At 38.7% G+C, this 27,980-nt stretch overlaps 1 protein-coding gene and 1 long non-coding RNA gene across 2 annotated transcripts; one reads left to right on the forward strand and one right to left on the reverse strand.

The window, feature by feature from the left end:
- On the forward strand, window positions 1–27,958 carry LOC139977501 (ATP-binding cassette sub-family C member 8-like). The gene is made up of 32 exons (XM_071986855.1): window positions 1–479; window positions 1,128–1,429; window positions 2,565–2,813; window positions 3,235–3,420; window positions 3,981–4,160; window positions 4,696–4,851; window positions 5,619–5,753; window positions 6,064–6,226; window positions 6,758–6,798; window positions 7,317–7,532; window positions 8,152–8,295; window positions 8,786–8,864; window positions 12,016–12,121; window positions 12,760–12,858; window positions 13,295–13,460; window positions 14,185–14,322; window positions 14,789–15,044; window positions 15,824–16,038; window positions 18,123–18,286; window positions 18,783–18,852; window positions 19,116–19,273; window positions 19,930–20,022; window positions 20,559–20,661; window positions 20,992–21,105; window positions 21,706–21,817; window positions 23,342–23,469; window positions 23,879–23,957; window positions 24,683–24,791; window positions 25,079–25,182; window positions 25,564–25,697; window positions 26,210–26,272; window positions 27,233–27,958. The coding sequence occupies exons 1-32, from the start codon at window positions 164–166 to the stop codon at window positions 27,392–27,394; spliced, it is 4,740 nt and encodes a 1,579-aa protein (XP_071842956.1). The 5' UTR covers window positions 1–163; the 3' UTR covers window positions 27,395–27,958.
- Window positions 3,427–27,220, reverse strand: LOC139977504 (uncharacterized). Its single transcript, XR_011796563.1, has 4 exons — window positions 26,390–27,220; window positions 22,388–23,049; window positions 21,640–21,766; window positions 3,427–4,227 (listed from the first exon to the last, which is right to left on the reverse strand). It is a non-coding gene; the product is annotated as an uncharacterized lncRNA (long non-coding RNA).
- Window positions 27,959–27,980: the final 22 nt, after the last annotated feature.

A 27,980-nucleotide genomic window follows, 5' to 3' on the forward strand; every position in this document is an offset into this window, starting at 1 on the left:
CTACTGGAAATTTGCGACGAATGATTTTTAGGTACGCAATAACTTGTCTAGCACGTAACTGCGTTCAGAGGAAGGAAAATGGTTTCAACCCTTCATGACAAGTATTATTCTTGGACGGTTACTGAATAAAGATACATAAAGAGATAACTAAATCATCGCGAAAATGTTTTCTGACTTTCTGTGTTCAGTTTGTGAAGGAGAATGTGTGGCTGGAAATATCTCAACTCATACACTAACTTCAAGTAGCCGTTTGCTTAACGACAACACTTTCTTCTATGTTGATTTCTTATCGATGTTCGTACCCGCCGTTGCAATCGTCTCGCTGCTGTGTGTTATTTTGTGCTGGGGTTATATGTCGCAAACGGTAGCGACGAAATCAAGTTATCACCTTAAGTATCCTGGACATGAAATTCGTTGGATGGCGACCGTTATTCTCATACTAATACATACTTTTATGGCTGCCGAGAGATTTATTTCAGGTACAGACGTAATTACAGTTCACATTTATTATCATAGTATATAGATCTTAAGGACAAAATTATACATTCCCGTCAGGGTGTAATTTACTCTGACGTTTGAAATCTTTAAAGGTAATATTTTCGCCATACAAAATGCTACGAAGATATGGCTTTATGATTTTTATGATTTTCATTGAGAAAATAAGATTGATAATTGCAACAGAAAAAATGTCAAGTTAGGCAATAAAGATTTAGACTTGAAATTATAAACTCAATATGACATTAATTATTGGAAAAGGTATAGTTAAAATGAATAGTTGCCAAATGATGATAGCCTGTCAAATGCAATAGCGATATCTTTAGATATGCAAATTAATATGCAAATATCACTTGGCAAGGTGTTGCGTTAATTTACACAACCTATAAATACAGTTTCATGGTTAGCAATGGCGGATGAAATACCTGTATCATCGAAAGAGATGTTTAAATGTTATTAACATTGGCCTCAACTTTGTTTGAAGACAAGTAATGGTTGGGAAAATGTTATCTGCAACTTGAAATCTTGCAGGAAGCCTTTTCATGAGGTTAAGACATGGATGGATGCAGTACGGATGACAATTGAATTATTCTATCTCCGTCACGTTTTTTTTTTTTTTTTTTTGTTTGTAGATGTGCAAGATGCAAGTAACCAAAGTCGATGGCACGTGTACGCCCCAGACCTCGTTGCCATGGTTATGAACGTAGTTACATTGTACGTAGGGACACGAATGGAGAAACAACACCGGTTATCTTTTGCTTTGGCATTAGCAGTCACTTGGATTGCATCTGGATTCGTCCAATTTCTTCGTCTTTGGACTGTTCTGTGCTTGGAAAAGGAATTCTTGCAAACTCTTCGAATGGATGGCTTGTTGGTATCTTTCTTGTTATACGCAGTATTAGCCTATGTAGATTTACGGAATTATTTCCATAAGGTAAGACTTAGGTATTCACATGGAAGTAAATAGCTATTTCCCGCCACTTTGTTTTTTGTAACGGGCGCCATTTAGCTAGTGTAGAAACGTGCCAAGCAGTACGTGCGTTAGTAGTTTGGACGGAAGTGGGTATACGCATGCTGGCCCGTATGGAAAGCCATTTTAACATTTAATAAGGAATTTCAGATATCTCGAAATAATGTCAGATATCTCAAATTAAATAACAGACATCTCAAATTTATTTAAGATATCTACAAATAACTGCAGATATCTTAAAATCAATTTCAGATATCTAGAAATACCAGGGAATTTCAGATATCTGAAATTGAATTCGAGATATCTCGAATTCATTTTCAGATATCTCGAATTCAATTTCAGATATCTCGAATTCAATTTCAGATATCTCGAATTCAATTTCAGATATCTGAAATAAATTTCAGATATCTCGAATTCAATTTCGGATATCTCGAATTCAATTTCAGATATCTCGAATTCAATTTCAGATATCTCGAAATCTATTTTAGTTATCTCGAATTCAATTTCAGATATCTGAAATAAAATTTCAGATATCTCGAATTGAATTGAAGATATCTGAAATAGAATTTTAGATATCTAAAATAAGAAACAATTTAAGATATCTTAAATTCCCGATTAAATGTTAAAGAGGGAAAGAGTTGCTTCATCTTTCCATCTTATAAGACGAAGGTTGGGCTATTTGCCACATACGGTTGTTACAATTGTTAAAAAAAAGAGACCAATAACGAGGTCTTCCCTCAATAGCTTTTTTTCATTAGGGAGTGTACATTAGGGAGTTTAACATTAGGGAGTGTTAGATCAGTGGTTAACGCCGGTGCCTCACAATCATAAGGTCCCGAGTTCGAGTCACTCCAAGATTAATGTATGTCCTCCAGTTACAGAGTTGTTGACAATTGACAATTCATGATCATGGACGTTTAAATTCTCGCGGCTTTAATAAGCCAATGATGCCTTGTTCGCGAGTTCCTGCTAGCAGGATCTAAAATACATACATACATACATTGTGCAGATATGAAATATAAATGCATTGGACGAATAAAATAAGCTCTCATGGATCAAAAACGAAAATAGTATTTTTGTTTGTTTTTGTTTTATACAGGGCAGCAAAGGGCAAGAGTGTGATGAATCATATCGGCGAAAAATGCAAATCAGGCTGGAAGAAATTAACGTTAAATTTAAAGAGGATTACTGTATTTTACCTGAGAAGATCTTTATTTGGTGGTTGTTTCCACTCTTAAAAGAAGCAAGGAAAAGAACTTTAACGTCTGATGACGTCGGCTCGATTGCAGCAAGAAGTCGAACACTTAGAGTCCATTTACGCATGCGTGATGACTTCGGGAAATTCAAAGTAATATTGACAAAATTATGTACTGCTTTGTAAACTGCATGCTGGAGGGGGAGGGGGTGGGGTGCTTAAAATAGTGGGTTAATAGGAAAGCAAATCCCTTCAATCCGGTAAGGAAACAAAGATAGAAAATTTAGCATTTTTATATTCAATTCAGAGTATGACTATAATTTAGTTCAAAATCTAACATTTAGTGTAAGATTTAAATACATTACAACACGTACGGTCGATAGAGAAATGAGGTTCTAACAAAAATGCATACCATTGAATAAAATCAGTCTTAACTTGCAGCCATATTGATGAAAACATCGTTTATTCAATCGAATGGTAGACTGAAGTATCCTTTCAATTTATCAGTTAGATATAATATACCTAACACATTTTTTTCTTTGAGTAATTTTTGACGTCATTTTGTGTGTTACAGCAAAAAGAAGCGGGCGAAACGAATAGATCTCCACCACTATGGCGAGTGGCTCTGATACAATGTTACAGGACTATCATAATCTCTGGAATAATGAAACTTCTGGCCGATGCTCTTACTTTTGTACAACCAATCGGAATCAAGAAAATTATCCTATATGCTACCAATGGTGACGTCACTGACAACCAGGTACGATATCACAAGTAAACACAAAGAACTGGTCTTTTTCTGAGTAGGAAAAAATTCACCAATTTTGGAAATATATTTTTTGTCCCTATTTCTACATGGGGCCTATATAGGCCTACTGTATATAAAAGTTAAACGTATAATATTTTCAGTACTGATTTTGCACTTGAAAAGTGGCTATGAATAGAGCTTCAAATCATAGTGATTAGCTTAACTCTTAAGTATTTCATTTTCCGCTCTGAAGTCATCGAAGTGCTGTCCATAACTTAGAAATCTTTATCTTTGCTAGTGTTTGTGACATGCAGTTTTCAGCTAAATATCTAACATTTATTTTAGCAATATTGTTCAGCCTCAGAAATATCCTTTTTAACACTGTCCAAAGTAAGTTGAACTTCGGCAACATTGCATCTCTAGTTATCGCTGCAAGGTGGGTTAAATCGGAAAGTTGTTTTAATTGTAGTTTTAACTACATACGAGTCTAGCTAACAAGATTGCTTGCATACGCTATACATGTTATAAATGCTCTTACTTCCATGGTTATTTTTGTGTTGTATTTCCCGTAGCTGGCTGCGCAGAGCAACGCTACCAAATCGACCTACTTTATCTCTGTGGATGAATACTTCCAGAACGCTTATGTCCTCGTCATAGTGATGTTCGTTGCTCAACTGGCACAATCAATCCTTTCTTCGTGGCCTGCGTACATTAACAGGATCCAGTGCAGTCATGTTGTTTCAGGAATTCAGGTAACATGAACATCTGCGTCTTTTATCGCCCCTTGTGTCGTCTGCTCAGTTTTGTTTCTGAGAATCACTGAAGGGAGATGAGAACACAAAGAATCCTTATTATTAAGCAATGTACTGTATAAAATAAAGGACATTTGTTAAGAGGCCCCTGACTATCCAACCCCACATCACAAGTCAGAATCAATGCAAAATACATCCATTGCTACGTGTGTTGATCATCATTGCTTCCATCAGAAAAGTAGTACGGTATAAGAATTAATGCGTTGGAGATCGATCAAAGGCCAATAACAGATATGTTTAAGTTCAACATATTCAGTTTACATTATCAATGTGTATATTATACCCGTACGTGTTCTGATAGGGGTTCCGCGACATGGACCATGCATTTTACTGTCTTAAACAACATGTAGACCATATATGATAGTCACACGTCATAGGAACAAAATATGTATAATATTGCTATCAATAAATGAAATGTTTTTTCCTCTTATCTTTGTTCTCTCTTCCTCTTTGCGTATTTTGAAACTCTCATCAGACTTTAATTTTCGAGAAAATGTTATTCTTACCGAAATATGTGATCGACGACGGAACACTTACCATTGGGGAAATCGCCAACCACTTGACAGTTGACCTCGCTAACCTTGGCAACCTGGCAGTGAATATTCATAATGTGTGGTCAGTACCATTGAAGGTAAGAATCAGTATCATGTAAACTACTATGCAAAAGAGCAAAGAGTTCAGAAAGTGATTTACCTTGTCAAAGAATCTTTCTCTGCAAATGTTCGGCGTCTTCGTCGTTCAATTGATGAAAGAAAAAAGCTTAAGGATGTGAAGACTCGCGCAAAAAGAAACGTCTAATGCCGGTAATCTGACCTAGTATCGAATGAGGTGTAACAGAAGTGTAAGACACCAACATCGATCCCAGAAAATACACCCACAGCTTGCTACCGTCCATCGGTAATTAGACCAGGGAGCTGCTACTAGAGTAGCAGCTCCCTGATTAGACACTAGTGTACAGTCTGTATACAGCTGCAGTCAGTACCCACAGCACAGTATACAAACGATACAGCGATGGACATCTCAGGTGCAGCTTAAGATAACAAGGTATCACGTTTCATTACTGTAGTATACCGTCTGCATTTTGTAGCGGCACGAACAAAACGTCACTAGCAAGCAACGGAAAGTAGAAGGAATAATGTTATTTTACATGGGGCTGTTGCAGTATCTAGTATGTGTGACTTCAGTATACCATAGCTGCTTGCGGATAACATAATTGGGGTAATTTATGATGAGTGGAATTGAAACACCTCACATTCTACGGAATGGGCGATAACCATTGCTGTTTGACACATGTTACTTCACCTACATGTAAAACTAGGATTGTTTATGGAGTCGAATAATATAGCTCACACAGTTTAATCGCATGCACTTTTGTCGTTTGTCATGATCCTCTTCTAGCTTATGATATCCATATTTCTCCTGTATGGAGAGCTGGGCGCGTCTTGCTTGCCAGGTATGGTCCTGGCTGTTCTCTTTCTTCCGGTTCAGTACCAATTTTCACGAATCGTTGCACATTTCAAAAGGAAAAAGTTGGTAAGTCCTTTCTGTTTGTTTCTTGGTCACTTGATTCATTTTCTCAAACACTTCACAAATATTTCCGGTAACACCCCTACCCCCCCCTCCCTCCCCAGCTAGCAAGGACACCAAATGACAGAACCTTAAACGAAATGGCCGAAACATTATAGGTCTGATGTTTCTTGCAACAGTTATTAATGCTAGTTTGGTTTGGACTAATGCAGATAAGCTAATTTGATACCTTACATTGCATTTTCAACCGTCGACCCATTTCTTTTATTATTAATTAATCATGTATAAATACGATGATTATGATGTTACTCGGCAGAAATTTTCCGACAAGCGATTGAAACGCTTCGGTGAGATGTTGTCAGCGATAAGGTTCCTGAAAATGTGTGGATGTGAAGAGTCATTTTGTAAGTCGATAGCAGAAATTAGGAGAAACGAATGCTGGCAACTGTTGATGTTTCTGACTGGAAACTTCATTGAATGTAAGTAAAAGTCTCAATACGTGTTTGCTGATGAATTTCGGAAAACAAACTTCCGAAGCAGATTGAATGTTTCTTATTCAAAACGCACTATGACCAGATGGGTTTAATGGAGGAAAGCTGTCGTAATCGAAAGAAAGGAATTTTTTTCTGTTGCCCTTATGGCGCGAACGATTTACCGAAAAATCACTGCGACCGCCCTTATCAGCATGTTTATTACAAATGCAATCTATATATACTCGTATCGTCCATTTTATTGACCCAATGTCACGGAGTAAACGTCTGAAAACACCTGTTTATTCCTTGCAATGGAAGGAAATAACACAATTTCGCAAGCACCTACTGCATTTTTGGTCCTTAAAACAGTAGCGTGAAAAACAAAAGACCATAGTCGTGTTTGAATAACCAGTATATTCCTTACAAAGGAATGTAATTGTTTAATTAGTCAATAGAAATGAACACTGCCCTTCTTATTTGTTTGTTATTCTTTATTAATTAACAACCACCATTTATTTCTTTTGTTTTAATAACCAGCGGTTACTGCTACTATGATGCCTTACTTCGTGTGTATTATCGTAAGTTTTTTACATGTTGATAATTATTGCCTCCTCCGAATTAATATTTCCACTTCTGGCTTTAGCCAGTAAACACAGAGCTTGATGAAAGAGAAAAATAGCCATGCTTTAGCATACATGACTACTATTTAATTGCGGGATCGTAGTTCTGAAATTTGCGTATATGGCGAAATGCCACTAACAGTTTTAGTGAACTTTTGATTAAATTAGACAAAACAAAATGAAAAACAACCTGTTTTGGGAGACGTATTTACCTTTTTCTCTATGGGGAAGGGTTATTATCGATCACATTGAAAGTACACATCGTATGTAGATGTGACTCATACAGGTATACCCCATTTTCCCTTTCAACCACTCTACCCATATTCATGCATAGTCAACTTCGAAGGTATCAAGTCGAGCCTATACCTAACAGCCTACCGTACAGATCAACTGTGTTAAAGTTAAATATAAGAGACATGATGATGATGGAGATGACGTTGACTTTGCACACAACTTTTTGTGCTTACCTTTTGCAGACGTTCATATTGTACACGTGGTACACCGGACTTCCGCTGACGTCAGATAAAGCATTCTTCACCATAACGATCATCCAGAATTTATCGAGTCCCTTGCTCTCCTTTTCGCGGTCTTTAACTCACACCCTCAGTTGTATCGTTAGTTTCAAGAGACTAGAAATATTCTTTACAGCTCCTGTGATATCAGGGCAGAGATATCTTAGACATAAAACTGATGTAAGTATAAAGATTATATGATATTCTGGGAAAATTACCCCTGTCGGCCATTTTGGATTCTGTAAACTGCAATCTGAGCTTTTAAAACGACGATGAAATATTTCCCTTAAAGGTATTCTCTCCGCTAATCTGGTCTCAACGTATTCCCCGATTTAAAAATAAAAGCAATGTTGCCCTCTGCACTAACGACAACAGATTCATTCCTTTAATGTGACATTCTCATCCTTAGCTATAAACAGGAAATGGATCTGGGCACTGTTACCGCAAAGTTCTCAGGTGTCCAAAATTCCAATCCTTTCTGTGTACTCTATAGGCCTACTGTGTAATCGTAGTGTGCGTTATGTGCGAGCAACTTTCCGCTGGTTCACAATGGTGCTAGTTGTACACAATTGTTCTATTGGCTATGAAACAATGCATGAGAGTTGGAAACCACTCGAAAACTCTACGACCCTATAGAACTTATGAAAAATTTGGCTGTTATGTATAGATTACATGTTACAAAATAAGCTTATAATTCTTTATGGATGTCTTGGTTATAAGAGTATAAACTATTCATAGGAATTGATCTGATATATTCCGAAATTGAATGTTACCAATTGTATACCTTATTTTCTTGCAGCTCGCCGATAAAGATGATGAAAAAGAAGTTGATAATTTCGAGAGAATTGGTCAACATCTATTCCCCAAGATTGAAAAGTGTGTTATTGAGGATTACGACAAAGACACCAGTGATACGACAACAGGAAAGAAGATATCAATACAGGTATGGTACAGGTACAGGTCAGGTATAACCCACAACACAACAGGAATAAATCCTGTTACAGGATTATGCTTATGCTTAATACTTATCACGATGGAATTGTCAATGGAAATATCTTGCAAGGTCTTGAAACATCTCGAAAAATCTCGAGAAAAAATCTTGAAAATTTCTTGAAATATCACGATGGAAATATCTTGAAAGATCTTGAAACATCTTGAGAAAAAAAAAGAGGAAAAACAATATTGAAAAGATCTTGAAATATCACGTTGGAAATATCTTGAAATGATTGTTCAACGTTATACTCCTCATTCTATATAGAAGCAACGGTTTTGTATGATATGATTTATAATTATTACTCTGATACATTGATTGAAAATGAACATTTGCTTTATTTGACAAGATTTCGCAAATTCACAAAACAACCATGATTGGAAGCGAGCTACAATTTTGGTATCAAAATTCCCAGTCCCAAAACATTTCTCATCTTCTTCAGATTAAAGATGCTACCTTTTCGTGGAACAGGGATGGAGATTCCATTGCTCTCTCAGATATCAACTTGATGATACCTAAAGGTAACCTGACGGTATCATAATTCCAGTGGTGTAGCCAGGATTTTTTCAGTGGGGGGGGGGGCGCTGGGGTGGCTTGACCATTTCAGGGAGGGCGTCTTGTTACTTTCTAAGCGGAGCGCCACCATGAGTTGGCGCCCAGCGTACCGAAATTTTTAGCTAAAAAGGCCTCCTAGATCGTCGGAAATGACACTTCCCGAGTCTTGTTAGCCGGGGCGTCAATCCGATTTGAAACGTGGGGGTGGGGGGGACGTAATTGATTCGAGTATGAGTATTCCGGCCGCAAGTACTATCTAAGCGGAGCGCCACCACCGGTTGGCGCGCAGCGTACCAAGAAAATTTCAGATTTCAATATCTGCCAGATCGCTGGAGATGGCACTTGCCAGGCTGGATAACAACCATCTAGTTGCGTGATTTCAGGAGAAAATTACAAATTCGTCACTCAGGAAATCTGCAATAAAGTTCATGCGGCCTTACTTTTTGTTGGATTATTTCTGTTATCAGTGATTCCAATTGACATCAGCAATAGAACCCAGTGCAAGTTGACAAATGATGCGGCGAACTGGAAACCCCAGCCCCATTTTGCCCTATGTTTCAGGATAGAATACCCCTCATTTGTTTTAAACCATGGTAACTAACAATCTGTGAATACATTTACTTCGAAATAGGCACATTATATTGCACCAAGTCGGTCAATGAATGACCCCAGGGCCTCAGATATAGGCCTATAGGAACGATGCCCCAAAATGTCCCCGGGGATACTATAAGCGAAGGAAGCTATCCGCCGCGACTGCATGTGAGTTTCTCGACTTGCCGTTCTGAGAGTCATACCACTAAATTGTGAGTTTGACACCGGCATTGACATTTTTCGACAAATCTTTAAATTGCGCGTGGAAAATAAGGATAGATTGACGCGGCTTTCATCCAAGTAACATACTGAATGACCGAATTATATGTCAAACTGACATGATCAAAGATTGCGTCTGAAACATTATACTAGGGTAATAGACTGATTCTCAGCGATAGCATTGTCTCCTTTCTTGAAAATTTGGTTTTTAGCGGTTTTAAGAGCATCAGGGTACGTCCCAGAAGTGAAAACCCGGCATAAGCGCTATGTCATGTACGGTTTTTCAGCAACTATAGCCTACTGCCGGTCCGCGGTCGAAGGTTCGTTCATGAGTGGTCATCATGGAGATTCGAAAATTTTCAGATCAATGATATATTTTTCGCACATGTAATATTTTTTCGACGCCCAAAATCCCAGTGGGGGGCGACTGGGGGGCGACAAGCTTTCATGGGGTGGGGGCTGTCTCCCCCACCCCCCCCCCCTTGGCTACGCCACTGCATAATTCGTAAAGAATGCAACCACAAATACTCTTCACATATAGCAGATTGGATCGGTCAAGTAAAAAGCGCTTGTTTTAATGAATGTGCTTCGTTGAACAATGCCAAAAAAATCCTTTTTTTTTTTCTTAAAGCACATCAGAAATGCGCACATTGTGTATTGTGTAGAGAATCGTTAGAACACGTCCACGTAATCGAAAGGGAATAGATTCAGTGTGTGATTTCCTCTAACACACTTTCACTAGACCCCATCCTACCCACCAATATGATAGATGTACCTGTTGTATTGCCCTAAATGGACTGTCAGGTATATCTACTACAACTTAAAAGAATAAGCTTGTAGGATGACCAGCATCCTACATATACCTCAATCATGGATCTTAATAGCAATAATACACTAGATACTAATATATTAGATACAGTCACCTCTCTTGGAGGTCTATTGTGTCCCCTGCAGTCTTATCTCACAAGAATTTGCAGCTTACAAACATTACAGAGGTATCTCCTATTGCCACTGAGACTAGTAATGATGTTGTTGGTATATAACCCTTGTATGTATGTATGTATGTGTGTATGTATGTATTTTAGATCCTCCTGCAAGCAGGAACTCGCGAAGAAGCCTCATTGGCTTATCAAAGCCGCAAGCTGACCAAAGTCAGTCTCTTTCATTCATATTTTACGTCCATGATTATGAATTGTCAATTGTCAACAACTCTGTAACTGGACGACATACATTAATCTGGGAGTGACTCGAACCGGGGACCTTATGATTGAAAGGCACCGGCGTTAACCACTAAGCTAACACTCCTTGAGCCACGGGAATCCTATTGATCCATTACTTGATGTTGAGGGATAACCAGTTAAAGGAATTTTTTTAAAGAGAAAAATGAGTTCCAGTCCTATCTGTCACATCATCCGTTTGTCCTTGTATCACACTAAGCCTTGCCCTGTCATGAATTGTAGTTTCTGTGATAGAGTGCTTGAAATATTGGCCGGTCTTGCCAAAACATTCGAATCTAAGGACTGACTTACGTCGAGACGTGACGTCAGTGCGGCACATTGGTGAGACTCGATCAGATCTCACTCTAAGCTTGGCCTTGATACTCATTACATAGCTTGCTCGGAATAATGATATTCACAACCAAGGGCGTAGGAACCGGGGGGGCTGGGGGCGCCAGCCCCCAGTGAAAAAACTGGAAGGGCGGAAGTATCATTCCGCCCCCCCCCCCCCCGCTTCGCAAGTCAGAAAACCCGTTTTTCATTTCCAAATGAGAAAAAATCTCATTTGGAGCACCAAATTGCATCTAAGGCCAGGTGAAAATGCAAAATTATATACAAAATGAATTGGGTGGGTTGAAGTGTGCTATATTGCACCAAATTGCATCTGAGGCCACCTGGAAATGCACAAAATTACTAAGGGGAAGGGGAGAGTGGGACACCCCCTCCCCTTAGACCCCTCCCCCAGGCCGGCCATCAGTCTTCAGCCCCCCCCCCCCACTCAAAAGTACCTTCCTACGCCACTGTTCACAACTAAGTCAAATACATTCGAAACAGTCGGATAACTTAGTATCTGCAAAAACTAATTAGGGCCTACCAGCTCGGTTGCTATAGTGTTTAGTTTTTATGAATAATGACATATCCTTGAATCATGAAGATTAATTGCCTGTTTATTTCTTACTCATATATGCGTAGTACGGCCATCTTTCAGAGGGCGTACTTCAAGAATACTTATCATAAATACATATCATCTCATATATAGAATGTCATTACAATATAACTGAACACAACAGCTGTGTTTTCTCTCCTGCAGGCAACCTAACTATGGTCATCGGGGCAGTCGCGTCTGGTAAAACAGCTCTGTTAAGTGCAATCCTAGGAGAGATGGAAACAACTCGTGGGAATATTCGCTTTTCCTGGTGAGATTTAGTATTCCATTGTTTATGAGGAACCGTGCTTCCTACATAACCAACCTCGTAGTTGAAAGGTCTCAATATTCGTAACATGTAAAAGAAATCTTAAGCCTATATCTGGATATTGAGAATGTATCTGATTTCGTTGTGTAAAAGATAAACTTCCATAATCTTGTATCGATCAAAATTGATTCGCTACTTATTAAGGGTTTCAAGTTTAAAATTGGAGATCTGAACGGTTGTGGAATTCAAAGAGAACGACATTGTTTCGAGAGATCTTTCCCGAACGCTACCAGTACCAGCCCCCCCCCCCTCCCCCTCGCCCGTCCCTCCTTCTAAGAAAATCGGGGGTAACAGTGTATACGTGAAAAAGGAAGGATTTGGTTCGAGCTGCAGTGTAAGTCGTGACGTTTTAAATTCCGCTCCGGGGATTACGTATAGAGAGATCCAACCAAGGCTATATAAACTTTACTACTGGCTTTGAATTAAGAAACGTTTATCCTTTAGAAAACTGTTACTATCTGTTGACCAATTATATTGTTCTGAAGTCAGTTAAACTAATAATAATTTGTGTCGATAACTGCATGACATGCCGTTTCACCTATTCCACCTCACGATGGTTTCCATGTATCTTTCGTTTTCAGTAAATATCCAAAGATAGCGTTTTCAGCCCAAATTCCCTGGATCCTAAACGGCAGTATAGAATACAACATCACTCTGGGAAGAATTTTCAATTATGAAAGGTTGGTTTTTCATCGTATATTTCTGAAAAGGCCACAAGGGAATAGAGATGGCTGGTGTATTCATACAGGCGAGGTATATGACCTAGAATATGCATTCAAGTGTCGGATGCCAAGGTCAGGTTAAGTTATACAAATACAAGCAGGTATATATCATATATGCATATTCTATGTCATGTAAGGGAAACTTATGTACCACAGTAAGTTGAGGGTACCGGCAGGTGATTCGCTGACAGTCCGTGACGTCATTTCTTACCTCATTGTTTGCCACTCCTTCCATTGTGCGTGTGATTTTTTGTAATTTAAAAAAAAAATTGTCTTTATCTTCTGTTGCCACTTGCCTATCGGTACTGATTCTGTATCCCATATTTGGGTAATATGTCTGAATTTACAGTCATTGACCGAATTTTAAGAAGGATATATATTTTACTTTTTGAAGATATCGAAGAATAATTAAAGCCACAGCTCTGGAGCACGATCTGCGTCTTCTTCCGGCAGGGGACCAGACGGAGATCGGTGAGCAGGGTATCCGTCTGAGTGGAGGACAAAATCATCGGCTTAGCTTAGCTAGAGCGATGTACAGTGACTGCGACGTTATACTATTGGTAAGATGCATTTTGGGTACTACCAACCCTAGCTAAATGTTTATTGTTAGCAACCGCCAAACATTAACTAATACCTCCTATAGACGCGCAATGTCAACTTCAGTGACTGTCACTTTAAACGCGTCCGTGATACACCAGGGACGTAGCCATGACGGGGGGGGGGGGGCAATGGGAGTGATCGCCCTCATCTCCTTTGAGAACCCCGAAAAAATAAATTTAACTGAAAAGCAGGAAGTATCATTAAAGCCCTCTTTCCAGGTTGAAGAAGCTAAGCGACCCTTCCCGAAAGTTCGTCTGCTATGTAATACAATACTCTTATTATTGTATATTTCCTTCAACGTGGGAGGCATTTTGGGCAAAGAGTTTCTTTGTACATCGTGGCGCTCCGTTAAGTGTAATAATGCGCCCTTTTTGAGAAGTGCCCCCTTTTAAATTCTGCTTCACCCCCCCCCCTTTCAAATTCGTCCCTGTGGTGTGGTAGACTAACTACGGTTGGATGTGCAATTTATTATATTTTAGTCATCTAAAGCGATAAGTTCGAAGTTATGACTCCTTTCATATCTTCTTCAGCATTCGTTTTCTTTCAACCCGCCGCAACGATGAAAGAAATCTCACATAAGCTTACTGCGCCTTATTACTTTATATTTATATGTAAATAATATGTTGGTGGCACTAAATGTGACAACATGCATATCAATGTAGTTTATACTCTCTTATTACTTAGGACAATCCGTTATCCTCCCTTGATTCTGAAGTCGCTTCATTTGTATTAAAACATGGAATTATCGATGTTTTGAAAAAAGAGGGGAAAACTATCGTCATTACAACCAACCAAATGAAGTTTATATCACAAGCAGACCAGGTAAGTCGGTCTAAGTATTGATATTTAATAATACTATTCCACAGATTTTCACAATCGTCCAGACAAAATATAACAAAAATATTCTGATATTCATTTTAAATTTTCAGCTTTTGGTTTAGAAGAGTATTCGTAGAATATTTCATTCTCCTCTAACATATCTGCATGTCTATCGGTGAATAAAGAATAGTTGAGTGTGGAAATAATCATTATAAACAATGTATAAATATGCTCCATTTTCAATACTGCGATCTAGAAGAAACAGAACTAATTAAGCCTATATAGGAAGTTATGACGCTTTGCCTCCCTCCCACAGTGTGAAATTGCATCATCAATTACCGTCCGTAGGCGTTCATTCCGCCCACGCACCCCTTTAGCAACACGTCTTTATTCCAAGGAAGTTGTCGAAGCGTCTTGAAGCGTTTAATACTTCAAAAATTACCTATACAAGTCTCCCAACTTTTGACAGATCGTGCTGATTGCAGACGGAAAAGTGACTCGCGTTGGAAAACCAGATGAATTCCTCGACACGGATTCTGATCTTTGCACATCTTGGAAGGATGTTAATAGAGAGTTGGATACACCTCACAAATCGCAGAAAAATAATAAGAAATTCAAGAGAAGTCAGCACAACGTGGGTCATTATCATCATTGTAAACACCATCATGTGGAAGATGACCACGTGACTCTGAAGAAGCACACGCCAATGAAACATGGCCATAAGGGTAGGCAAAAAAAGGCAACTGATATGAGGTATAATTGGGTGTAAATGAAACAGAACTTTGAGTTGATAAAAACAGATTGCATTGAAAATACTTTCAGTGTCAAAGGTCAGTGTCTTGTGTGCGTGTGCGTGCGTGCGTGCGTGTGTGTGTGCGTTTGCTTTGCTATCTGACCGAGGACTTGAACAAAACAATTTCAGGTCCTCGGTTGTGATTTCTAAAGAATCACCACGTCCTCGGAAGAATTCTATTGTATGGGGTATTGTTAAGGTAGGGTACGTGGATTTGAACAATTGAAAATACAATAGGGTCCTCGGTCTGAATGTAATACAAACATGTGTGTGTGTGTATTGTTTCATTTTTCATTTTAAAAGAAAAATTCAACAATTTTCAAATACTTTCGATTTTTATTTTTGTGTCGTCGATGACAAGCGTAAAATGAAATCATGTGTCGTAAACATCGATCGAATATAACTTCTACTTTGTATTCATTTCTAAGCGTTGCCTAAGATTATTTTGTGGTACATTTTGACCGTTTTTGTCTGCAGCTATTTTACAAAGTAGCTATTTTACAAAGTAGCTAGTTTACAAAGTACACATTTATATACAAAATAAGATTGAAACTGATCCACCTACAAATTGATTAAAAAAAAAAAAACGCAAAATGTTGCGCCTAGAAGAATATACAAAAATTGCGCATATGGTTTATTTTTATATATGAAAGTGAACGAAAGCTAATTTGACTAAAATGGATATAAAATGGATGTTTCTTTTTCTCGCAGATAATGAGAAGGCAAAGCTAATTGAGAAGGAGAAGCATATAAGAGGCAGAGTAACCTGGGATGTTTATTGGATTTACTTCAAGCATTTTGGGTCTTCCATCCTAGTCTCCATATTCATCTGTCTCGTTTGCGTTATCATCTTCAATGCTCTGTTTAACTTCTGCTTGTCTGTTTGGACCAGCTCGTCAGACGGAGGAGGTGTTTCTATTTTGCAGGTACGAGAGGACGTTAGTTTATTTAACCTTTTACAGTTGTACCTTAAAGGGGGTGAAGACTCGCGCACAAAGAAACTTCTGCTGCCGGTAATCTTACCTAGTTTCGAATGAGGTGTAGCAGAAGTGTTAGACACCACAGCCGATCACAGAAAATACACACACAGCTTGCTACCGTCGGTAATAAGACACTAGTGTACAGTCAATACATGCAGCTACGGTCAATACCCACAACACAGTGTACATAGCAGCGATGGGCATATCAGCAGGGAGCAGGCGCGGCGGAACGGAAAAATTATTGGGGGGGCTAATGTGTGGAGACTATCTAAGCGGAGCGCCACCATCGGTTGGCGCGGAGCGTACAAGAAAATTTGGTTTTTTTTCAAACCCCCAGATGGCCGGAAACGGCACTTCCCGAGTGTTTTATGCTGCGAATACCTAGCCCTAAAATATGGGTTTCAAGCCTGCAATTTCTCAGATTGCACGTAAAAGTCTGTAAAAACATTGTAATTTGTATATTCGATGGTGTTTTAAGAGAGTAGCTATTACTCGTAGTGTACTCGCAAAGACGTTTTTGAGTGTAGAAAGGGCAGTGGCGGAGCTAGGGGTATTGGTCAGGGGGGGGGCAAGAATGGTCTGTAAGGGCGCTTTCGACACTATCTAAGCGGAGCGCCACCACAGGTTGGCGTGGAGCGTACAGACAATTTTTGAGTAAAGTTACTCCCTAGATTGCAGGAAATGACCCTTTCCGGGCCTTGCTAATTTGCAGATAAACGGAGAATAAATAGGTGTCGTCGCCATTTTGTCGGAAAATTACACCAACAGAATATGACAAATGTCAATAGGTATATGAGAGCGCAATAAAATAGTCAATAATCGCGAATAAGTTAAAAGTAGTGAAAAGCTGAAAAGGGCGCCAGCAGTCCATTTGAGTCCGTCAGGAGGGGGGGGGGGTATCCGCCCCCTGACTGTATATATGGACGCTCCGCCACTAAGTAAGGGGATGTTGGAGAACTGGCTGAAATGAGGCAAGTCATTGGCCTAAGACGAAGTTGTGTTACGCTTACCGGTACTCACACTAACTGCTTCCACTTTTCACGGGGCGTGAAGACGCGGTTGGGGTGACAATGTGGTCTATAGCAAGGGACGGTCCAAAGGAACCAGGGTCCCCCAGCAATTACTAAAATTATTACACCTATATAGTATACGTCTGCATCGGACAGATCGACAAGTATGCATTGAAAAATGGGCAGATGCACGTTTCGGAGCCTTGGTAAATATTGGGGGGGCTTATCATGCATTTGCCCCCTCAACTTTTTCATTGGGGGGGCTGAGCCCCCCCCCCCCAAGCCCCCCCGGTTCCGCCGCCACTGGCAGGGAGTTGTTATGGAACTCCCTGATCTCAGGTCCAGATAAAATATAACAAGGTATCACGTTTCATTACTGTCTGCATTTTGTAGCGACAGGAAGAAAACTTCACTTGCAAGCAACGTAAAGTAACTTTTTCAGAGGGCGGCACGCGGTTTGGGGCGAGTCTTCAATGCCTTTTTGCTGATCAGTATGGTTCTAACTATATGCTAGAATGTCATTTCATTATGAGACTTCAAGAAACACTGTAAGCTACCATGCCAGCCATTTTCAATCAGTGATTTGTCCTGCTCAAAATTCTATGTTCTCTCATAGTTTTTGACACATCTAAAAAGTTGTAGAACGAAAGTGTGTGTATCATAGTATTATTATGGGTATTGGCTATCGAGATTGTCACAAATTAAATACACAAAGGCACGTTAATGAAATATCATGTGTTCGATTAGTAACGTTTGATAACGTACTCTGACATAGCCATGTCATATTTCCATCCATGATGTTGAATAAACCTCCACGTAACCAATATTCATATTCGTTACCAGCAGATCTCTACTCTTCAACTATGATCTGTGTATTTTGTTATCATTTATTATCATCTTTATAGTTGTTTCCTCCTCCAATACCTGCACTATTTTGAATCTAAACTGAACAGAATGGTCTTTCCAATAATTGGATGCATGTTATGGCAAACGGTTTTGATTTTAATTTTGTCTGTACAGGAGGAACGATCAACACAGTATTACATCACAGTCTATACAATTCTATTCCTGTGTGTTACCTTTACGAAGTATGTTACCGAAGCATTCCTAACTTACGGGTGTTGGTCATCGGCCTGTAAACTACACGATAAGATGATTTACAATCTCATCCGAGCACCGCTGAGGTAGGAAACATTCCGAAGGCTTCAAAGTATGATTCTAAACAATTTCAACCAGCAGCGTATTATGTGATCATATGTGACGCTCACAACTTGTGAGCTAGGTATCATCATAACTATGTTTTCCTGTAAAACGTTGGCCAATGTCGCACTGGTGCAAGTATGTGCCTGCTACATTGTAAATGACGTATTATACTTTCTAAGAAAGTCACGAAAGAAGAACCCAAATCAGTGGATATAATATCTCAGTACATGGTGATTTGATAATTACAATGGCTTTAATATGTATCGTTAGACCACTTTAACAAAGTCACCTAGGGAACAAGCTTTGCGCGAAGCCCAAGCATGATTTCACAATTGTCAAATGTTACCCTCTCAGCCCAGTCGGTTTACATATCATGTGATTATGTAAATGCTACCTCTGGTGTGCCTTTTCGGGGTAACCGGTGAGTTTATTAGACCCCTTTTATGTTTCGTTTTAACACCGCTTTTTCTTCGTCAGGTTCTTTGACACGACACCAAAGGGTCGGATCTTTAACAGGTTTTCAAGAGATTTGTCTATTTTAGAAGAAGTAAGTTCATTCATGTTGTATTTTCAACCACAAGTCTAATTTATCATAATACGTTTCATGAATACAACTATAGCTGTACACACAGTTACTTTCGGTGGACATAACTTGATAACTCCAAAATTATTACTATTATTATTTGTTTTATCACATAGTATAACAAGGTGAACAAGACAATAGAACTGCAAATAAGTAAAATATGTGAAAGGAAGTACAGTAAACTAAGAAACCCTTCTTCTTCTTCTTCTTCTTCTTTATACATACAGATGCTCACTAAAGTCTGGAGTTTATTCTTTCGTGTTGTTGTCTTCCTATGCGTGGTATTTCTCACCAACGTCGTTATTTCGCCTCCATTAATCCTGCTCTTTATTGTTTACATCATCATTTACTGTGGAGTTTACGTTTATTTCATTGATGCATCGAGGTAAGAAATCCTTTCTTTCACGCAACATTCCCAGGTTTCAAGTCCCAATGTTTGTGGAAGGGGTGTAATCGGGCCCGTAGCCAGTTTGTCAAACTTACAGGGGCAGATTGTTTGTTTGAAGAGGCATTACTTAATCCATAAATTTGAAAAGAAAACTTTGGCCCATTGCCCCCGAATCCCCCCCCCCCCCCGATGTAATATTGTAACAGACGTCTTCTCGATTACATAATATGCATCCGTGCTAACCGCATTGGCTCTCTAGTATTTATAGCAATAATGTTGAACCTATATAAGCAAGATACTGCTGATCAAGTTGTGCATGTGCATATGACTATTTGTAGCTCTTTCATGACCATATTCATGAATATTCATGACTATATTCATAAGTTTATGTAACTTCTGACAATTCCAGAGAAAGTGAATTTTGTACATGCTGGCTGATTAAGATTAACTTTAAGATATTGACCAACCATGATAGCTATATTATCCAAGAATCAATCTGCCCATGTTTCATCAATATTCATGAAACAAATATAGCATATTTCATTGTTTCCTCACACGGACCTCAAATGACTACTACATGATCATTGAGCTCCTTATCTATGTAACGTAATCAATAAAATCCACATTTTTTTGATACATTTTTATTTCAAAAGAGATCTTACACGTCTGCAGAATAAGAGCATGTCTCCTATTTTATCCTTGGCTGCTGAAGCTCTACACGGTCTTTCCAGTGCCCGGGCGTACAGGTGAATCCATTTTCTGTTTGTGTTATTTTTAAAATCAAGTTCAGGAAAGTTTGAATATGTTTTAACCCTAATTAACTTTGTGTTGAGACCCGAGTTATCAGATATACGTTGCATGTCATTACATCATTAACTTTGCGTATCATCAAAAAGTGGCACCGATTACTTTTCACCAGAACATAAAAACGTTTCAGTTAAGCCTGCTGAATTGACAAGGGTCAGGCCTTGCCATCCTGACGTTTCAGTCGAGTTACTGAATAGACAAGGGTCAGGGCCTTGCCATACAAAATAGTCAGTCAAATTGCTGAATTGACAAGGGTCAGTCCTGCCATCCTGGCCAATTAGTCAAGTTACTGAATTGACAAGGGTCAGGGCCTTGCCATCCAGAGTAGAGTGCACAGGATTATGTATCCACGTTACCATGTCTTTCCAAATTGCCTTCATATAACATTCATTTCATTGTTCTTACTTCATGTAATTGATAACTTTATTAACCAGCTGAAACTCAACCGAGATTCTTTATTATTCTTTGCCGTCAGGAGAGAGAAGGATGCGTACTTCAAATTCCTGGATAAAGTAGATAACTACCTTCTGGTTACAAAATTCACGATCGTCACCATCCAGTGGGTAGTGTTAAATTTGGTATGTGATTTACAACAGGCTAAAGATATGTTTCAGAGGGTTGAGTAACTTAGGCCTACAATAAAAAAATATAACATAAAACACACAGTCTCAAATTAAATGATTATACAAAGTCCGTATGCTTATATAAAGTCACCCAATACTTGTAATTAAATATACATTGTCCTGCTATATCTTATAGATGATGTAATTTCAAATCTTCACTGTTGATGCTTGAAACTTGTTTTACACTAAGTGGTTAGAGTCGTGTATCTCTATGACCTGTTATGCCTTCTTATATATTGAAACTTTGACAATCAATTTATTTGATATATCTTTTGTTCATCACAGTTGCTCCTGTCGTGTGCTTCATTCCTTGTGATTGCTTTCCTGGCGGTTCTTGGCTCATACCGTTTCCAGTTATCTCCGAGTTTGGTCGGGTTGGCAATTGCCTCTGCTCTCGAAGTAAGTTATGTCTATATCATTCCTTATACGTTTCTATCAACATACGTTGTATTCATAATGTAATAACCATGCCACGACTGATAATAATTGCCACATGTAATATTCATGTAACAGTATAAAAGCCGGATGAGTAGTAGAATCGAGTCGCATGTACTACAACCAAACATATTAAAGGCATTGAAGACTCGCCCCAAACCGCGTGCGGCCATCTGAAAAAGTTAACTTTCTGTTGCTTGCAAGTGACGTTTTGTTCGTGTCGCTACAAAATGCAGACAGTAATGAAACGTGATACCTTATTATCTTTAGCTGGACCTGGGATGTCCATCGCTGTATCGTTTCTACACTGTGCTGTGGGTATTGACCGCAACTGTATGTACTGACTGTACACTAGTGTCTAATTAGCGACGGTAGCAAGCTGTGTGTGTATTATCTGGGATCAATGGGGGTGTCTATAACACTTCTGTTACACCTCATTCGAAACTAGGTTTCTTTGTGCGCGAGTCTTCACACCATTTAATCAACAATCATACATACCGATATACATCAGTTCCACGACATTAATAACCGTCTGCACTGGTCACGTTCATTTTCTTTTTGTAGATGTCATCTATTATCTCTTCATCTGTGATTTCATTCGCTCATTTGGAGTCATCAATGACCTCTGTGGAGAGAGTCAAGACGTACATCGATGTCAAGACTGAAAATCAAAATGGTACCGGCCCTAGTTTTATTATTATATTTACATGTCTAATTGCAGAATACCCCGCAACTCTTGAATCTCATAGAATATTACTGGAAGTCCCTATAGTAAATAAGTTATTGTCGTTTTAATAAAAACAAAATTGGTGTGTGTGTTTGTCAGTTGCGGGGTATGCAGCAATTGCTCCTATTTACAACTATAGCTACTTAAGCCACCATCTAAGGGTTTATTATTCATTTAGTTCCATTGATTTTACACATTAGGTAAACTAAAACTCTACACGTGTTGCATCATCCGAGAGTCAATGTCCTTTTCCACGCAGTTGTCTGTTGTGACGTCATAAGCAACCGCAACCGAATTTTAAGAAAGTAGTACAATACACTGTTGTTGTTGCTTTTTTTTCAAATGCTACATTTCTACGTTAACCTAACCTACTTCAGTGCGTTACCGCTTTAATTTATATATATATATATATTTCTTGCGAATAAATTTTATGTAGTAGACGATTTGCTTCATGGAACTGCAATGAAATTTCATTGTCGGCATAGTTTGTTGGATAGATATTTAATGAAAATTTCTTACCTCCAACTTATTGTTCGATAATCTTCATGAGGGTAGCTACACAATAAAGGTCCGCATTCCGTGAGAGGAATCCACTTGAATGGTAAATAAATGGCTTGGTCCTGCTACCTTCTCTAAGCACGAAATCCTCCTTAAGATTGATCGTATACAAGTCCGAAAAGAAATCCACGCACACTCCTTGCCGTGCGTACACAAAAATACCGAGAAATTTAGCTGGACGTGTATGCAATTAAAATGCTGCTATTGTAAACTGAGTCGTATTTATGACAAGGTTTACCAGTGCACAGTGTAAGGTTTATAATTAAACTAAATGTTAAACAAAAACGTCACTGACGTAACAATTAGTTACTGGTAATATACGGTAGTCCTACTCGCATATAATTCTCAAGTGGGAAAAATATGAATATGATGTTGAAATCTACACAAATTATGAATCTAATGAACCGATATACGCTTTCCTTGATAAATGGTAGAAAATATCTCGCTCGGATCCAGTGGATTTAGATAAAGATTATGAACGATTTACTTAAGATTGTTAAACTTCCTTCTTATCACTTACTGCCGACTTTAGCTATCTCGAAAATGGGATAGTGGTGGCACACTTTCAAAAAGATAATAAGATTGCGCTCTACAAATTCTACTGTATGGTCCAATCAAATCAGCTGAAAAGAAGTCAAATGCAGAAATACTTTATCAAATTACTACTTCTTGATATCATGTATAGACTGCCGGAAAAAAAACCCACGAACGGTTATTTGTAATGTAAGAACAGAATATTGTATGATAGCCTTAGAAAAGAGATGTTGCCACTAGCTAAAGAATGTTTGTCGGCAAATATTATGATTGGTTATTTGTATTTCATAATAATGACATATTATAATAAGCAACACCACAATCGCCTCAGATGTTCAGTCCCACGTCCTTTTCAAGCAGTAATTATTTCTTTCCCAACAGGTTGTAAACCACCAAAAGATTGGCCGTCCAAAGGTAAAGTTCTTGTCGAGAACGTCACCATAAAATATGCTGAACATCTCGATCCCGTTTTGAAAGACGTTTCGTTCGAAATTCTCGGTGGCCAAAAGGTATTTGCGTCAAATGTTTAATACTTTTATCAGAATAAGTACAAAACATTTTTTTATGTCTGCTGTGTGTAGAGGGTGTGTTGTAATGATGACCCGACGGAATAAGTCGTGCGAATTGTGATGTGCACAGCCTGCCTAGTATATCTCCGTAATATTTGGAACCATTTCGTTTGGTTTACTGTTGATTCGTTTGCTTTCCTTGGTGCCGTATGGTCGTGCCGTTTAATTTCCCGTTTGCACATGATGAGTTGTACCGCAAAAACGGATCAATACCTCCCTCAATCATATGTTATGATATTATCTAAAGTAGGGAAGTATTCTGGTGATGTTAAACATAGTTTCCATGAAAAGTCATTGCTATTACAATATCATAAAACACACTGTGTATGCTATTCTTTATCCACACAAGATTGGTGTTTGTGGACGAACCGGAAGTGGCAAGTCAACTTTGACCATGAGCTTACTGAGGTTATTGATCCAGACAAAAGGTCAGTGATTCTGTCTTTGCTTGTTTGTCATTTGTTTTCGATTCCACTTAGGTACCCACACTTACATCATAACTCTGCCTGAAATGGTTTATTTCGGATATTGCTTACGTAGGCCTAATCCTCTATTGCAGGGTTTCCCTAACTTTATCCCTCCACGAACCTCCTGTGGATGTCACAGTTGTCCACGAACCCCTTACTTTTCGAGACAAAATCTGAGTCATTATTATACTATATTACGCATAACAGTGCTTCGTAAAAGATCAAGTTCATAGTGTAATATTTTACTGTCATGCGTACACCAACTTCACCAAAGTCATGCGGCCTGTGTCTGTTTCATAATTCAGTTATTTATCTCATGCACGGTACTGTACTACTATGGCAACATATGCCTATGGAACGGGAAAAGAGTTTGTCGATAGGTACGACTTTTGTACATTACTAAATTTATATGATGTCAGATGATATCAGATGATAGTTCAACAAATAGTACTATAGTTTTGACTTTCAGAAACGTCACACGAACCCCCTGGGATGGACTCACGCACCTCCTGGGGGTTCATGCACCCCAGTTAGGGAACCCTTGCTCTATTGTTTTCTCAACAAGAAGTTTCGCCCTTATTTGTTAGGGAAACAAGCAGTGCACAGATCCCCTCATGACGATACAGTCCTGTTTGGGCTATTGTCGATGACCTTAACCTCTTACACCATGCTATTGTTTATTACAGGAAGGATAACAATAGACGGTATAGACATAGAGACTGTTCCCTTACAAACACTTAGAAGTAGAATTTCAGTCGTCCCTCAAGAGCCCATCCTGTTCAACGGGACAATAAGGTAACAAAAGTTTTGATTATGATATGATTATGTTTATCTTTTTTCATACTCATACCGTACGTGGGTTTGTAGTAACTGGTGATTGGATGGCGTATGTGTGGTAGGAACCTAGAAATGTTTCTTGTTACTGTGTAACTGTTTTTGGCGGGGGTCATTCTCATTTCGAATTGCCGCATAGTCACGACGCCTTGTAGCTCCGCTAGGCGGATCACCTAAAATAACCACTCATACTATTATTCTCCCACTCTTTTTGTCTATATCTCCTTTTTTTCATTTCCCTTCTAAAGGGAGAATATAGATTTCGATAGAAGATTGGCCGACGCAGACATTTGGGACATTTTGGAAAAAGTTCAACTAAAAGATAAAATTGCTCGTCTTCATACTGGACTAGGTAATGTATTATGAAATGAACTCAAACGACCCTTAATAACAGTATCTGACACAATGCAGAACACAACACAAGCCTTAAATACCCCCTCACCCCTCATCAAAGATCAGTAAACAGTGGGCATACTCTGTACTCATTATTGTACAAAATATTCTACAGAGAATGATTAATTATTCTAGCAAGCCCTGGGACACGTGAGTAATGGTTTCTATTAATGTTTGGATGGCCGGAGCAGAATCGAAAGGGGGGGGGGGGATGAATGTCAGTTTCGGTGTAAATGGATCTTGAATCGTGAGGGTCAATAAAATACGTCGGCTATCTTGCAAATGTCCAACACCAAGTGTCTCTTCTTAACGATAATTGTTATTCATATTTAAACGACAGATTCATTTATCTCCGCTGGTGGATCGAACTTCAGTTTGGGCGAAAAACAGTTGCTATGTCTGGCGAGAACTATTGTCCGAGGGTCTACAATAATTGTATTGGATGAACCAACGGCGTTCATTGACACAAACACGGTAGGTCTTGCTAAAGTAACAAACGCCACTGATTAAATCGCCATGAAATCTATTGAGTACCTGTACAAGTCTAGTGTAGTAACTCATGAAGTATGCTATATTGTAATGTTTCTGTATAGGCCTAGGTAAATAGTGGTATTTTTCTTATTGGGATCTTTTCGATGCCACAATTTTAGTTTCTATGAGGATCGGGGATCCTTGACCTTGTTAGGTTTCACTGAGTGTAAAAACATCTTTTCGATGCCAATTTAATGACATTTACAATTAGGTTCAGTCTTTTACTGCTACAGCATTCACAAATAGACATCGTGTAGACTTCATCCTGATACAGTGGAACGGAATGCATTTGGAGGAAAATATACCTTATCGATGAAGGATCTATATATTTCTTTTAACTTAAGGTAAAGTTTCATTGAATGTTCCACCTGTATTCATATATGCATAAAAAACTGATTGTTATTCAAAATTGTGATTCAAAAAACTTTTTCACTGAATTATTTATTCCTGAACAGAGTTATCAGTTGCAACGCTTCATGAAGGATGTTTTCCACGATAAAACTGTTATAACAGTAGCTGTAAGTATATATTGTACTAGAGCAAGCTTTCCAGAAAGAAAAAAAAACAGCTCGTATTTTGTTAATTACAAACATTTATAATGATTATAATAATTAAGGGTAGAGGTTATGACTTACCCCTAATGTGTTCTTTGTGACTTCTGGTGAACTATCTCGTAGTGGTATTTGCACTCACGTAAATCCTTGAAAAGTAATATCCCGCGAAGATAAATATCCAGCTAACGACGATGTAGTCGTGCGTTAGGCTATACTCGACCGTTCGGTAGCACTAGTCTCATGGCCAACCGTTGAGTCGGTATACCGGTAGGCTACGTACGCGAAAGAATAGCTAAGATGGCGGAACTAAACTTCAACAATATAAATACTTGGACGGCCTAGGGCGCGTTGGAGACTTTACTTCCGAGTGACTGTATGATGGTGTCACTTATAAAATAGATTGCTTATATAGGTATATGAAAATAATTGCTCGCGGAAGGAGACTAAATTTGGCTGGATTGGAGGTAAACGCGAGTTGCTGTAAATGCTATACTTATAGATTGACTCGCGGTTCCAATAGTGTACTTCGAAAAACACATGGCTTTTTCCTTTTATACGGGTCCCTGACTGGGAAACCCGTCACGCTAAAAATAAAATAAAGTTTACTTGGAAGGCCATAAGGGCTAAATATCATAGTCACTGCACATTCACAGTTTGATTGATGAATGCGTGGTTGGTGGATAACCTAGATTGTTAAAATAAAAAATTAAGATCCGCTCTCATAATAAGGGAATGCCATAAGATATTACTTACTGTGGAGAAGAGGTGATGTCAACTTCGTGTTCGATCATCACTTTTAGAGAGTATCCCATAAAAGTTGACCTAGCCTCGTTCGGCAAATAACAGCTTTGAAGTCACTTCTGGAGGCTTCCGCAATTCGAATGTAGCACGACTTTAATTGCATTACCTTCATTTCATTATCAGCATCGAGTCACAACAATCTTAAATTCAGACATGATTATGGTCCTACAAGATGGTCACATTGTGGAATACGACTCACCTACAAACCTGCTATTAAAGGAAGGAAGTATCTTTGCATCGTTTGTCCGTGAAAGTTCGGAAACATCGAAAACCGACGGAGTATGAATTTTCATCACGTTGAAGAAACCGGGAACATTCTACTTCATCTGACCGGAGATTTGAGTTATAGATATTTGGGCACGGTGCCTGAGCATACACTGAAGGATTTTCAGCCTCACTGACGTATTCAAGAACAGTTATGTAAATAAGATTAAATACAAAATATCTTCTTAATTAAAATCGTGTTGAAGACTTGTTTTTGTTATCAACCTTTACACTTGAACACGTTTATTTCATGGACCGTATGTAGTTCTTTTTCTCACGTTTGTATGGCAAATTTGGCATATATCTTTTATACATGGTGGATGCCCATTTTGTGTATTTAACCGGATTTGTATATACAGATAATATATTATTGGATCAAAAGACAACCATGTGAGTTTCAGTATTTCAATAACCAGCAAAGATATGAAAACGTTTATTGTGAAGTAACTTTCGAACCGTATAGGAGCATTCAGACATCTTTCCTGTTGGGTGAAGCACTTCATTAACTCTCCCGTCTCCCCCTAATATGTTATCACAGCCCATACTTCCCAAATAAGAAGTTACATGAGCTTGAATCTTATAGCATCCAGAAGACATTTGGCAGAAA

This window comes from Apostichopus japonicus, chromosome 12, assembly GCF_037975245.1.
Source record: "Apostichopus japonicus isolate 1M-3 chromosome 12, ASM3797524v1, whole genome shotgun sequence".
NCBI classification, from domain to species: Eukaryota; Metazoa; Echinodermata; class Holothuroidea; order Aspidochirotida; family Stichopodidae; genus Apostichopus; species Apostichopus japonicus.